Source organism: Gymnodraco acuticeps, unplaced genomic scaffold (genome assembly GCF_902827175.1).
Source record: "Gymnodraco acuticeps unplaced genomic scaffold, fGymAcu1.1, whole genome shotgun sequence".
In the NCBI taxonomy this organism is placed as follows: Eukaryota; Metazoa; Chordata; class Actinopteri; order Perciformes; family Bathydraconidae; genus Gymnodraco; species Gymnodraco acuticeps.
In genome coordinates, this window is record NW_022991325.1 from 698681 (window position 1) to 713706 (window position 15026).

Here is a 15026-nt window from a genome sequence, read left to right on the forward strand (position 1 = left end):
CCGATAGCTGCTATAACACAAAACAACACGTCTGCCTGCTCTCCACTATGATCAATGACAGTGAACAGATGGTCAAAGTAAGGCACAAATAAACAGAATCACACAAAGCCTGGTTAATGTTGCCTGACTTTATAAAGTGTGTTTTTTTTATAAGTGTGTTGCTCAGCACTACCGCTTGTTACAACTTTTATTTGCCGTACTCGCCATAAACTGTTAGCTCAGGTTAATCTCACCCCCCTCCGACGTAAGCGGTTCTTGCTTCTAGACCGACCATTTTTTGGTGCTTGAAAAGCACCGTTTTTCCGAGCTTAGAGGCGGGTCCCGCTGCGGTGTGAACAGGAAAAAACGGTGCTTTTCAGGCTCTAGCTCCGAACCGGCCCAGGAACCGCATTGGTGTGAAAGGGGCATAGGTGCTCCATGCGGGTTTTTATGTGCCTTTTGCTGAAGAGTGGCTTCCTTCTGGCCACTCTACCATAAAGGCCTGATTGGTGGAGTGCTGCACACATGGTTGTCCTTCTGGAAGGTTCTCCCATCTCCACAGAGGAACACTGGAGCTCTTTCAGAGTGACCATCAGGTTCTTGGTCACCTCTCTGACTAAGGCCCTTCTCCCCCATTGCTCAGTTTGGTTTGGGCAGCCAGCTCTAGGAAGAGCCCTGGTGGTTTCAAACATCTTCCATTTTCAAATGATGAAGACCACTGTGCTCGTTGGGAGCTTCAATGCTGCAGACATGTCTCTGTACCCTTCCCCAGATCTGTGCCTTGATACATACCTGTCTCTGAGGTCTACAGACAATTCCTTGGACCTCATGACTTGGTTTGTGCTCTGATGTGCACTATCAACAGTGGGACCTCATATAGACAGGTGTGTTCCTTTCTAAGTCCAATCTATTTAATTTACCACAAGGTGAACTCCAGTCAAGTTATAGAAACATCTCAAGGATGATCAGTGGAAACGAGATGCACCTGAGTTCAATTTGCAGTGCCAAAGCAAAGGGTGTGAATACTTATGTACATGTGATATTTCATTTAATTATTTTTAACAAGTTTTCAAAAAATTACGTCATTATGGGGTATAGTGTGTGGAATGTTGAGAAAAAAAATGAATCTAATCAATTTTGAAATAAGGCTGTAACATGACAAAATGTGAGAAAAAAAAAAGTTAAGAGGTATGAATAATTTCCAGATGCACTGTACATTATGATGATAATAAGGTCAACTTTGATCATAAATCTCACTTTAAGTGTCAGCCGTTCCCAGCTAGTCATCCACCGGCAGACTGACTGGACATAGATCCTCTATTGCAGGCCTATTCAACTATTTATTTACCGCAAGTAAAATGACAGAAAATGTTTTCAACAAAAAGGGGGCGGGGCCACAACGTGTTTGTGTTTTTACCGTTTTTTTTGGAAAAAAGAACTTTGGTTTTCACTGGTATTCGTAACGACCACTACATCTCTGGTTTCACTGGTTCTGACTATGGGTAGATTGCACTCAATCTCTGGCCTCACTGCATACTTACTTTCATGTCAGAAACAAAGGGGCACCCTGGTCGTGTCTCAGTCTGGAGTTCACCCTGATTTCCCCTCTAAATACATTTAATTCAACATGATTCTGGCAAGATTTCAGCGCTTATGTTCTGTGATCTTTGCACTTTATTTGACACACTGCAGGTAGAGCTTCTATCAGAAACGACTGTAGTACAAAAGGTAAGAATCCTGTCCTCTAAGCCAGGGACTTCTGTCTGTCCAAATATAATAAAGTACATAAGTTGTTGCATTTGGAGGCCAAGGACAGGCCAGTTTATTTATAAAGCACATTTCAACATGAGGCAATTCTTCCATCAAGGTTAAATTCTTTTTTATTGGAGTAACAGAATATATGGGACATTAATGAGAACTGTTTGCAGTTCTAATAAGTAATTACAGTTGCTACAAACCAAACTGAATAAATAAACATGAGGTCCCTGAAGCTAAATGACAAAAAGGAAATATATGCTGTCGAGTGATGACAAAGCAAAGTAGAAACTCTGAACCTTATAACCCCAATCCAAGCCTCAAAATCCTTGATAGCCACAACAATAAAATGAAAGTGAATTATGCTTGCGCATGCTTCAGCAAAGTGAATTTCTTCCGTCTTCACTAAACTTAAAGTGAGTGAAGGTGTGCTGTGCCATTTCATCGAGGTATTGATGCCTCTTATTGATGGCCAGTGGTCTCTAGTTAGTGAAATATACATATTTAATGCCAATTCCTTTGCACTGCCATGTGGTTCATGGTAAACCTCAGCGCTGGTATTATGGGAGCAACTTTGGGTCAAACTTGGTCATTTTTTGTTATTTTTTTAAACGCTTCATGGTTTCCGGATGAATCACCAGCCTTTATGTTATAACAATGACTGCCCTACTTCTTATCAATTAGAAATAGTTCAATCCAAATTGCTCCTTTCGGCATGTCTACGGAATTAAAGCGTAAGTCGCTTTGGACTAAAGTGTCAGCTAATATGACGTAAAACATATTTTCTTAAGCACGTTGATATTATTCTCTTTAAAGCTGTTACTGCTGACCCGTTTGCAAACAGTTGCTTATTTATACTTTGAACACCAACATTTGAGGTTGTGTTTCTGGCCACCCGGCCAATGCCAGTCTCAATTTCACTCTCTTTTTAGCGTTTGTCAAAAAAAGATCTTTCCAGCTAGCCTTTAGCTTGCTTCCTTCTTAAGCAGCTAGTTGCTTACTTTGCCGTTTTGCTGTTAAGTGCTGTGCAGGTGGTGAACTCTACAGAATGTAAGCTACTGTTGCTGACCATGTTGAAAATTGTGTTGATTTACAAACAAAGCTGAACAAACAAAGTCTTTAAAGATATAGCCCATTCACATTACACTTTAATCCACTGTTTCTATAAAGAGTACACTTTATTGAAGCTTTCAATGTTCGTTGTACAGTATGTCAAAGAAACAAATCATCATTTTAACATGCATGTTTCATCTAATTGTGTGTGTTAGTGTGTGTGCGTCACTCACCTTTCTGTGTGATGTTTCGGCTCTGCCTCCTGACGCGGGTGTTCCTCAGAAACCTCCACTGCCGCTCCATCCTCACCTGACTCTCCTGGTCATGCTCCTCTGGGATCTGAGAGAAGGAGTCAGAAATGTACTGAACTCTATATATACAGTATATCTTTAATGTATAATAATCTTACTATTACATTAATAAGTTAATATTCATATAATTATTATAGTGCACATATACATTTTTATACTCTGGCAATATTGTTTCTTGAATGCCTATCAAGCCCCTTTAAATGAAATAGAATTGAGGGATGCACCTCATCACTGCACTTTTGTAGACCTCTCCTCTCTTTCCTGTCATTCACTCCCTATTTCCTACGGCCCTCAAAGGTCTCTCTGGTCCCTCCTCTGTTGGAAGAGCCAGAACTCTTCTCTGGATGACAAACTCAACACTGGAGGTGGTTATCTGAAGTACCTGCTCAAAAGTCAAGTGAATTTCTGCAAGGATTTCTTGTTTGGAGTGATAAGAACAGTGTGTCATCAGGAATAAAGCAGATTTAAATAAAACTAAAGGTTTCCTTGATGATATCATTTAGGAACTGTCTTAAAATGTGAACATTGATTGGTGAGATATAATGGTTTCTTATTCTTACAGATATATGGGATTTATGTTATAATAAAATAGGGAAATATGACTAAGTATTTTACTGTCTACAGTACATAAATGCATATATATCAAGTAAATGTTTTATGTTACTAAAACATCTAGTAATCAAATGCAGAGGCAGTTATTAAATAAACACGTATATATATTTGTATGTATATGTTAGCTTAGTTCTGTACTTCTAGTCTTATTGCTAAGTTAGTCTAGCCAGTCCATCTGTCTACTTAACACAGAGACAAGATTCATATTGACCTTCTAATTTTGTTGTCAATGAAATGTGTACGAAATCTCACAAAATGTGTAGTGTATTCTTTACGCTAACCAGTCCATCTCAATACATAAATGTAAACTGATATTGTTATTTATTTCCTCTAAAAATATGGTTGAGCCAATTTCCCCGTACTGTTTCATTCTACTCTACACTTTAGACTAAGCTAGGCTAACTGCTCCAGCTCGATGCATAACAAAAACAGACAAGATTGATATAGATATTCTTATGTTGTTTCCTAAAATAAATTGTGTGATGCATTCCAGTCTGACCTTATGCTAAGCTAGGCTAAATACTCAATACAGAACACACTGAGATTTTCTAATTTTGTTCTCAGAAATAAATTGTGTAAGCAACCCTTCAGGTTCAGGTTCTTTATTTGTACCCGTAGGTAGATTTTGTTTGCAGAGAAAAAGACAAGGGATCCATCCTGACACACTCTAAAAACAAACACAAACAACAGACACATCTCTAATAAAAGGACTAGTAAAAAGTACAAGTACACCCTGCTCCGTCAAATCTCAAAACATTTCTAAAACATTTAAGAAGGAAATGACTAGTACAAACATGGACATTCAAAATTCATAATTAAATACATAAATAAAACTGTTTTTATACCGCTTCGTTCTACTCTTTGGGACAACTAACCTCCGGCCGAAGGAAAAAGCTTAAATTCTGAGTGCAGAGGGTGGGAGCCATGGTCTAATATGGAGCTGGATAACCGCTGTAACTGCCTGAGGTACAGGGTCTCCAGGTTTAGCTGTCTGGACCGCTTTATGATCTGACTCAGAGAGTTTCTGCTCTTTAAAGTCAGGTTCCCAAACCATGACATTAGTGAAAAAGACAGAATTGACTCGATAAAAGCACGATAAAACATGACCATCATGGTTTTGTCAATGTTAAAATAGGGCAGTTTCCTAAGACAGTAACTTTAAACAGTTTTTCTAAACTATTCCTCTACAGCTCAGTATCAGCCCACACTTTTCTTCTAAGACCATTTGGATCATTGCTAATACAAAAGTGATCAAGTTGTCTCATCACCCTACAGGCCCGAATACTTAGCTAAGTACACAGTTAAGTGAAGCTTATGCCTATACTTTAAATGACTCAAGTAATCAAGTTCACTTTATGCAATCACATCTGTTGAGGGAATTAAAAAAGTTATGACATTACTAAGTCTTGTGTAACAGAATGGCCTCCACAGATTTAGTCCAGCCTTCAGTTTAATGACTCCCTTCTTTAACATGACATTCAATATGCAGAGTGTAATATGAAGCTGATCTGTCATTTTTCAAATATTACAATTGTACATTAAAACTAGGCCTTTGCTATTAGTGTGCATATTTGACAGATGAATAAAGGAAAACAGAGGGTGAACAACAGAAAAAAGCTGCTGCAGTGTGTGTGATTTTAAATGCTGGTTCCAGTGTGTGCTTATTAACCTGTTAAGCCCCAAGCCTGTTTTTCAGGTCTCAGGCTTGAAAATGACATTCCCAGAACAAATGACCATATCTTCACTTCTAAAAGGGGTAAATTAATAATCTTTTATCTCAAAGCAATGATAAACCTATGAGTTGGATGTAGAAAAGTCAGAATCAATATAGATGTTTTTTATCTTAAAGTAAATTCAGATTGAACATAGTAAAAAACTGTAACATTTGTAAATGATAGTGTCCGTCCAAAAAAAAAACATTACTTATAGTGAAAACCACCCTTGAATGATGGGATGGTAGACTAAAAGCTTTAGGAATCCAAACTATAACATATAATAAGTACCTTGTATCAAGATTGATGCAAAACAAGTGAAATTTAGAGAGATTTAGAAAAAAACAAAACACTTCTGGGGTCATTTGGGTGGATTTTCCATATCTCTGGCCCCCCTCGGTTGATTTTGATGATTGACACCTCTTTTTAACCGTTAGAGCCAATAGAATCGAGAGGGGCGTTCCTAAAAGCAACCAGAATGCACAACCAGAATGCCCAAAACCACTCTCGTAGCTATCATAGCAGCTATATATGAAAACTCAGTTTTTCCCATAAATATGAAGATGGATTATCAGTAATCATTTCAAAGTGACACAGACACATTGGATTAACCTATGGATTAACCTTCAGCAGCGTTGTATGCGTTGTAATGCCATTGCACACAACTTTTGATCAGAAAACAGCAACAGTAAGACTTATTTTCAATTTTGGTCCCGTAAAGCTACGCTGTGTGATGTCTGGGTTTGCTTCCCCTGCCGCAAGTTTTGGATGCTCAGTGATGATACTAATACTTCTAGAATCTGTGGAATCTCAGCTTTAATCTGATATCTTGTTTTTGCAGATCCGAAAAGTAATAAAGTATTTCTACCGTGAGTTCTGTGCTAAGTGCGTTAGCATTTCTTTGCTCAGAGCTAATTCAGAGGCTTGTTATTACCCTTGTGTTTTGTTTAGCTAAAAATGGTTAATATTGTCTGATAGCTGAGTTTCTTCCCGTTAAGTGGGTATGACACATTCATAGTTGAAAACTGAGGTCCATACACACACACACACACACACACCCCCCCCCCCCACACACACCCCCCCACCCCCCCCCCCCCCACGGAGTGGAGTTTTATGGCAGCACTCAACATTTTGCAAACGCAGCATTCTGATTCTTGCTACGGCAAACTCCTCTCCTCCTCTCTTTCACTTACTAGTCCCATCCAATCATCTCTGTGCTTTTATCACCTTTTGTTGCCTCTTCTGGCTCCATCTTTCTTTTACTCGCCACGCTCAGACACGTTTCTTTGTTTTTTTACCTCCAACACCTCTGTTCTTCCTCTTCGCCCTCTGTGTATTCTCTTCTTTTCATGTATTACTTGGTCTTTTTTTCTGCGTTCTCTCTACATCCTCCGTCCCTCTTCTTGCCCTGAATGTCTTTGAGTTGTAAATATTTTATTACAAGTGAATCTACTTTTCTCTCTGTATCAGCTGCTCTGTCTCCCCTCTCCCGTGCTCACATCAATTTCTTATACAATTCCTATTCTACCCTCAAAACTCTCTCCTCTAGCTGACCCTCATTATTAACTCTTTCTGAAATAATTCCCTTCTTCTTCGGTTAACCACAACATAATGTGCTGATTTGTTTTACCCCCCTGGGAGGACGGCATGTTGAGGCTGTTCAAACAGACGGAAGCCTAATTTCATTTTACAAAATTCGGCAGGGACTACTGTGCACGGTCAAAAGCTCTTCTTTTAATCTGAAATTCTCCTCAGGAGGACATTAAGTTATGGAGCAGGGGTGCACAGTTATTCAGGAGAAGCGTGTAGCTGCAGCAGCAGGTGCTTCCTCACAGGGGGGGGGGGGGGGCCCGCTGTGGTCCACAGGACTTCATTACTTTCCAAAATACTTCACATGCGCCTGTCCTCAGATGGCTCGGGCTCTGCTGCATTGTAAAATGCCTCACTAACCTGGACCTATGACACCACTCCACATCAATATTTATGTGAAACTAAAAACCTGTCATAGTAATTCTTTGTTGCTTAGCAACCCATCTAAGCTGCTTTTGAATCACTAGTTTTTATGTTGGAGGAATACAAAAATAGTTTTTGAATGAGTGATTAAAGTAAGATGGACCTTTTTTTTGGTCTATTTTATTGTGTGTAGAAATGTCTGCATTTCTTTAAAGCGGTACGTTGGACTGGACTGCAATTGTTAAATGCATTTTATAAAGCGTTTGTCCAGGACTAACGACCCCTCAAAAGGAGTCAGAATCAACACATTCATGCAGAGGCTGCCAGAAGACACTCAAACAGTTGGCCATGCCATTGGGAGCAATTTGGGGTAAGTTTCAGTATCTTGCCCAAGGACACATGGTAACAACCGATCCTCTGATTGGAGCAGACCGACCTTCTAACTCCTGAGCCACAGTCCCCCCCCCCCCTCACACATGTTTCAAAATGATAAAAGTATGACTTTGTGGCCTATTGTTGAATCAAACACACACAGACACACTGATGGGACGGAGTGATAAGAAGAAAAGAGAGGACAGTACCTTCATGACGGGCTGAGCGAAGTACTTGGCGCTCCAATCACAGAGGCCCGTCTGCAGGGAGGCGCTGATGTAGTTCCTGTGGCATGGCTCGTCACCATCCTCCCTCGCCTACACACACACACACACACACACACACACACACACACACACACACACACACACACCACACACACCACACACACACACACACACACACACACACACACACACACACACACACACACACACACACACACACACACACACACACACACACACACACACACACACACACACACACACACACACACACACACACACACACACACACACACACAACACACACACACACACACACACACACACACACACAACACACCACACACACACACACCACACACACACACACACACACACACACAACACACGCACACACACCACACACACACACACATATATATATTTTCCCGCAGTTCAAAGAGTTAACTAAACAACAAAATCCCCCCCCCCACAGACTGGTGCGGCCCCTACCTGCTCCGGTCCCTTTTTCAAACATCTTGCGGGTGCGGGGGGAACTGGTGGGAGTGGGGCGCCCTGCCCTCCCGGGGTGGGGGTTGTAGGGGGGCCGTGTGGCCGGGGGCTCTCTAGCCGGGGGTTTGGGAACCTCGTTGGTCAGACTGGAGCTGCTGGTGCTGGGCATGGGGGGGGAGCCACTGGAGGAGCAGAGACTTTAATGGAAGGACAGGAAGTTAGAGCCCAACAGCGTCACCTTTCATGTCTAAAGATAAGTTCACACTAGCAGTAATGCACTATTTCACCAATTCAATCCAACCAATTGAAGGAATTATATCACATTTTATCTGCGAGTGAACTTCATACTGATGAATAATATATTGTTCTGATGTTCTGCATAGATTGCCACTGAGACAAAAAAACGAGTGCATTGCATACAGTATGTGCTAATGTAACTGTATAATATTTACCTCTCACAGACTGACTATAAAGTGACGCTTTTAATAGGAACTAGTTGATCGGCGGTGTTTGATGACTTCAAGCTTAAAGCAGGTAATGTATGCAGTGTAAGTTGCCATGGCGATTTAGCCGGGTTAAACCACCTTTGAAGTACGGAAAACTCTGGCTTTAGGTTCAACATACCTCGCTAACCCTCTAATCTGGCTTCATATATCCCCCTCAGATTCCATTCCATTTGTTTTGTTATTTTTGATTACAATTTAGTGATGTACTTCTGGCTGCTTCATAACATATTTTGTTATGTTCATTTACTTTTATAATTCTGCTACTCATTTAATTTCACCTTGGATGAGGACCTCTAAACATTTTATTTGTATTTTATCAATGCGTGCTGGCCTTTTTATTGAATAGGTTAGTTTACTTATTTAATCTAGCATTTTAATCTGCATTGTTCCTTATAAATAAAGGATTTGTGATTGTGAACGTAGCTTTAGTGTCAACAGAAACAAGTACGGAAACCGTCTGTTTTATATTTCATATTCATCATATCATATTTATATCCAGGGTTTAGCGTCATTATTAAGTCATTACTTGTATCACTTTTTCCTGTCTGTTCTTGTTCAGGCACCACATAACAAAATATCTTATGAAATGTAATGAATGCTGTGTGTGTGACTCCTTGCTTTGTTACCAGCCTTGAACTACGTACTAGTTTTTGTCATGAAAACAAAATGAGACATTTGAAGTGGTTTTAGTATTCTTCAAATGTAGGTTCCACTCTGTGTCTCAGTCCTGCTGGAAGGAAGGCTGCTGTATGCATTTGTTTCAGGCTTTATTGTGGTAATGTTTCTTTGTGTGTGTGTGTTAGCTGTTCTCTCACCTGGCCTGGTGGATGTGTGTGCCCTTGCTGGTGGGGCTGGCGGGGGCCGACTGGGTGAGAGAGCCCGAGTCCAGGATCCTCTGGGGCCGAGCGTTCATGGTTGCCTGGGGACAAAGAAAGTTTTAATTCTCACAAGAGACACCTGTGGTCTGAAAGCAGCTCAACACACCCTGCATGTCTCTAAAGGTCAACCCAGGGTTTATCATTCAGGTTATGAGCACGTTCACATGAGAGAGGCGGGGCCGGCGACATTTAAACCAGAAACAAACATGGAGAAGCATACTGTCAGGAGAGCATCATATGTCAACGATGAAAAGTTGACTATGATATTAGAATTTTTTTTAAATAAATTATTTAAATCATGTACATTTGTACTGTCCACTCCAAGTAGGGAATGAAATCTTACCCCAAGTGAAGGAGTTCAAGTATCTCGGGGTCTTGTTCTCGAGTGAGGGAACAATGGAGCGTGAGATGGGCCGGAGAATCGGAGCAGCGGGAGCGGTACTGCAGTCGCTTTACCGCACCGTTGTGACGAAAAGGGAGCTGAGCCAGAAGGCAAAGCTCTCTGTCTACCGGGCCATTTTCGTTCCTACCCTCACCTATGGTCATGAAGGATGGGTCATGACCGAAAAGAACGAGATCGCGGATACAAGCGGCCGAGATGGGTTTTCTCCGCAGGGTGGCTGGTGTCTCCCTTAGGGATAAGGTGAGAAGTTCGGTCATCAGGGAGGGACTCGGAGTTGAGCCGCTCCTCCTTCGCGTCGAAAGGAGCCAGTTGAGGTGGTTCGGGCACCTAGTTAGGATGCCACCTGGGCGCCTCCCTAGGGAGGTGTTCCAGGCACGTCCAGCTGGGAAGAGACCAAGGGGTAGACCTAGGACCAGGTGGAGGGATTATATCTCTTCGCTGGCCTGGGAGCGCCTTGGGATCCCCCAGTCAGAGCTGGTTGATGTCGCCAGGGAAAAGAAAGTTTGGGGCTCTCTGCTGGAACTGCTACCCCCGCGACCCGACCACGGATAAGCGGGAGAAGATGGATGGATGACCATTTGTGAGATACATAATCCATGCTGAGAGCAACATTACTGCAGCTCCTAAGTGCAGAAAGACCATACGGCTTACATTTGCAACTGTGTGAATGCTTAAATGATCACGTTAAGGATATTGTTTTCATTCCCAGAAATAAATATACTAACATGAAATTCAGCTTACTTTCATATCTAATAGGGTGATGGTTTATCAAAAGGTCATTGAAGCATTATCTAATGTGCAAGCTATATGTATTCCGTCTTTAACATGTTATTCTGTCCGATACACTAATGTGAATGTGTGTGCTTTAGTTAAAAGTTATTTTATAATCCCTCACAGCATACATACAAGTGATTCATCTGTAGCAAATTAGCACTTACAATGCACAGTCTGCGACACTGTGCACGAGGTGTGGCACCGCATCATGCGGCTCAATAGGCTGACACAGATAAGTGAAAATATGATGTGATATGAATGATAAGGGTATGCATTGCTCTAAATTGCTCAGGTTACTTATGCTGTGATGTCTATGATCATAAAATTAGTAAACTGGCTTACTGCAAATGTAATTATAGTCAAATCTTTCCTATATGGGCAGTTTTATTCTGATCATTCACACATTCAATCAGTATGCGATTTATTGCCAGCGGTCCTTACTGCATTTGGCAGGTTAAACTGTGTTTCCCTTAGTCTGGAACATGCCTTAATAGTCTTAATCTTCTTCATATTAGTGTAATATTATTTATGTTCTGATTGGTCAGCAGGCAGTGCATTTCTTTGTGTTGATCTCCAACATAACCTGCTCTTGAGAAGTGAAAGAAGTCTATTTTAAAGTGATGACATTTACCCTTGTTATAACTTCCTACACCAAAGATTTAATTTAGATTTAAATATATGCACCTTATGTCACTCAAACATTAAAACATCTCTTATTTTCTTCTAGTATAATTCAAAAAATGTTGGGATACTTTCCAGTGTTGGCCAACTTACAGTGACCAACATATTTTTAACATGTGAAAATATCAAATTTCAATTCCCATTTTGCAAAGTTTGGCTAAAATCCTCAAACTTGATGTCATTAAACGGAGCAGGAAGTAGAACTTGTCATTGTGCGTTGTCTAACGGCTGCTCACAGGGGAGGGGTAAACCTAATAAAGACAACAGAGGCAAAGCATCGTTGATGAATAGCAGAGATGTTGTTTACTCGAGCCAGGTGGAGAAAAGCGCTGTAAATCTAGTTAACAAAGGCAAACGCATTTGACTACCTCTGATTTCATTTCTATGCTAATTGCACGATTGCATCGAGTATCTTTTGTTTGTCTAAAAGGCTGAGGGGGAGAGAGAAAAGTTTTTAATGCAAAGTTTAAACACATTAAATCCACTTTTTTGCATTTGTGGCGGGGAGAAGACATCAGTTACCCGGGTTAGCTGTCACTGCTTCATTAAAAGGCAATTTGAAATGTAAAAAAGGGAAATAACGCCGGCTGAAAGGGTTATTATGGAAATAGCTCAGTCGCTAACGTAAGTACCTTTTCTAATCAAGCCAACACAAGGTAATAAAGGTAAAGGTAAATAAAGGTTTTATATGGAAAAGAGGGACAAACAGAGGAAAGCTTTAGACAGAAAGGTGACGGGTAGCTGCCTGTGTGAATGCAGCAGTGCACGGCAGACATCATGCAAAGACAATGACATGATCATTAAACAGCAAAACTGAAGTTCACATTGCAGCTTTAATCCTCCTGAAGATCTGGAAAGAGGTTGCATGTGCAGCTTTAAACCAGTCAAAGCTCAAACTAAAAGAACTTAAAAAAAACACAAGGCTACAGGGTGGATCCGAGTTTATCAAGCCTCTCCTGCATTACATGTTGGAGTGCATCCATCAACAACCTTGTATTTTGTCAGAGTATCCAGTATTTCATGCCTTAAAAGGATAGTTTGGATGTTTGAAGTGTTATATGAAGTATTATCCACAGGCAGTAGACAGAGGTGGACACCTTTTCTTGTATAAAGAGAACTGGACTTTCTCTTCTCAGTCAAATGAATGGAGGGAAAATAACTCTAGATTTGGCGTTCAGCACAACTCTTAGGACCTAAGGATTTGAATAAGGGCTATAGAACTGTTCCTAATGGGTAGTTGTTAGACATTAAAAAAATGTATCCACTGATTTACAGACATGTCATTCCCAATGTAATGTAGGTCAATGGAAACGTTTTTTTTTGTCCAAATGACCTCACTGACTGACACGGAAGGGGAAGTACCACTGTTTGGCCACTGGAAAACGTGTTCGCAGTTGGAGAAACAGATTGTATTTGCACGGGGCTAAGCAATGCACTGCTGCAGAGGAGGCATCAGCCACCTTAAAAAAAAAAGGCCCACCTAATTAATAACATATTTTCAACACTTTACCTTGCTGTCAGACAGCCCTTTCTAAGGATAAGCCATCACTCTTTCCAAAGCCATCAGATTCTATTGACAAATAGGCGATTTGACCGTGCAGAACACATGTCCTCGTGGAAGACAGAGCAAATAACACTGAGTTGAGAGGTAACATTTGGGGGCTGCATGAATTGGAAAAAAATACCTTGTGATTATTTTTGACTTATGTTGCAACTACGATATGATTTGCAATATCACAGGGAATAATCTTTTTTGAAACATTATTCATATTATCATTGACACATATCTTGTATCAATAAGGATTTTTATTTAAGTCGATAGAAAGTTTGTCGGCTTGGACTTTCTCTGCAGCTTCACTCAGATATTTAGCTTTTACAAAGTATTGCACTTACTGCTGTTTGGATATACTGTAGTCCCATATTTCAAATCATTGTGCACTCCTAGTCAAATGACTCTTAATGGAGTACAGTGGCTTTGAGTAAAGTGGTTCAATATGATAAATATTGTGTAGTTTTAATGAAGCGTGTTTTTCTTTTAGTCGTCTAAAATACATGTTGCAGCTTCCGTGCTGCTTCTGCTGTATGTTCCTATACAGTACCATCTACAGCAGGAAATACACTGACTATGGATAAGTACCTCATATAACCCCACTTAAAAAACATCCAATATCTCTGTAAGAAAAAGAACATTCTAGACACCTTTGATCAGATGCTGGTATGAATGTAAACTTGCGAGCTCATCAGTTGACTCATTATTGTTCATGGATTATTCTTCCACATTTGCAGATCATCAACATGTTGTGAACAAATATGCTACAAAACAACGCAGGAGGCAACACGCCTTATCTGCTGACTAGCTTTCCAGAACATGTGATATGCAAAGCGCCCGCATTAGCAGGAAAGTGGCGTAATGGGTCCTCACAGCTGCCTCTCTCCACACTCTGCTGTGTCATCCCACTTCCTCCATCATTAATTGGCTAGAATGTTAGTCGACGATGAAAAAGTGCGTGGATAGCACTGTAAGCAAAGGCTCTGCAAGGATGCAAGGGTGAGAGCTGTTGACGGCCAAGAAAAACCTCTGAATGTTCCGGTTCAATTATTGAAGGTGCTTCTGAAAGGTTTAGCTGGTGGAGAAAGTGCCAAGCACCGCCTTGATGTATGATGATGACATGGAAGTGGTCAAGTTGAGTGTCATGGGGTGTGTGAGAGGAAATATCTGCTGCATCAGGTGGGGGACTCGCCTACGGTGGCCAACAGGTGCCAAAACATTTCCATTAGGAGAAACGTGCTGCACTTTCAAAAACGGTGCAGTAAAAACAACACAAATGTGCCAAAACACATGCAAATAAAAAAACATCTTCACCAACTTCAAAAACATCGTTTACTAAAATCGTTGCATGAACAAAACGCAGCAAAAAGCTCCAAATGCAACAAAAACGGGGATAATAAAAAGTGATGCACACAGCTGGGGCCGAAGGATTTTTGGTAATAAAGTTGGCGAACATGACATATCAATGGAAACCTAAAATAACGTTATTTTTGGCTCATTTGAACAATGTGCTTGCATTATTCTTTCCAATATTATTGCGAAACTGCTGTAAGCTAGCTGTGTGCGTCACTTTTTAGTGCCCCCGTTTCCATTGTGTTTTGAGCTACTAGCAGCGTTTTTAGTAAACGCTGCACTTGTTTCGTCCAGTTGGTGAATGTTTTCTAAATGCTGCCCACATCTTGTCAAGTAGTTGACTTCAAAATGCAGTGCGTTTCTCCTAGTGGAAATGTTTTGGTCCTTTGTAATACATTTGCACTTGTCAGCCACCA

General features: G+C 40.8%; 1 protein-coding gene across 1 annotated transcript in view; it reads right to left on the bottom strand.

Moving 5' to 3' along the window:
* Positions 1–15026, bottom strand: part of rptor (regulatory associated protein of MTOR, complex 1) — a 262325-nt gene that overhangs the window by 27232 nt on the left and 220067 nt on the right. The window contains 5 exon segments of the mRNA XM_034240379.1: positions 3021–3126; positions 7957–8064; positions 8467–8481; positions 8483–8663; positions 9788–9891. Of these exon segments, the coding sequence (XP_034096270.1) occupies positions 3021–3126; positions 7957–8064; positions 8467–8481; positions 8483–8663; positions 9788–9891 (514 nt within the window).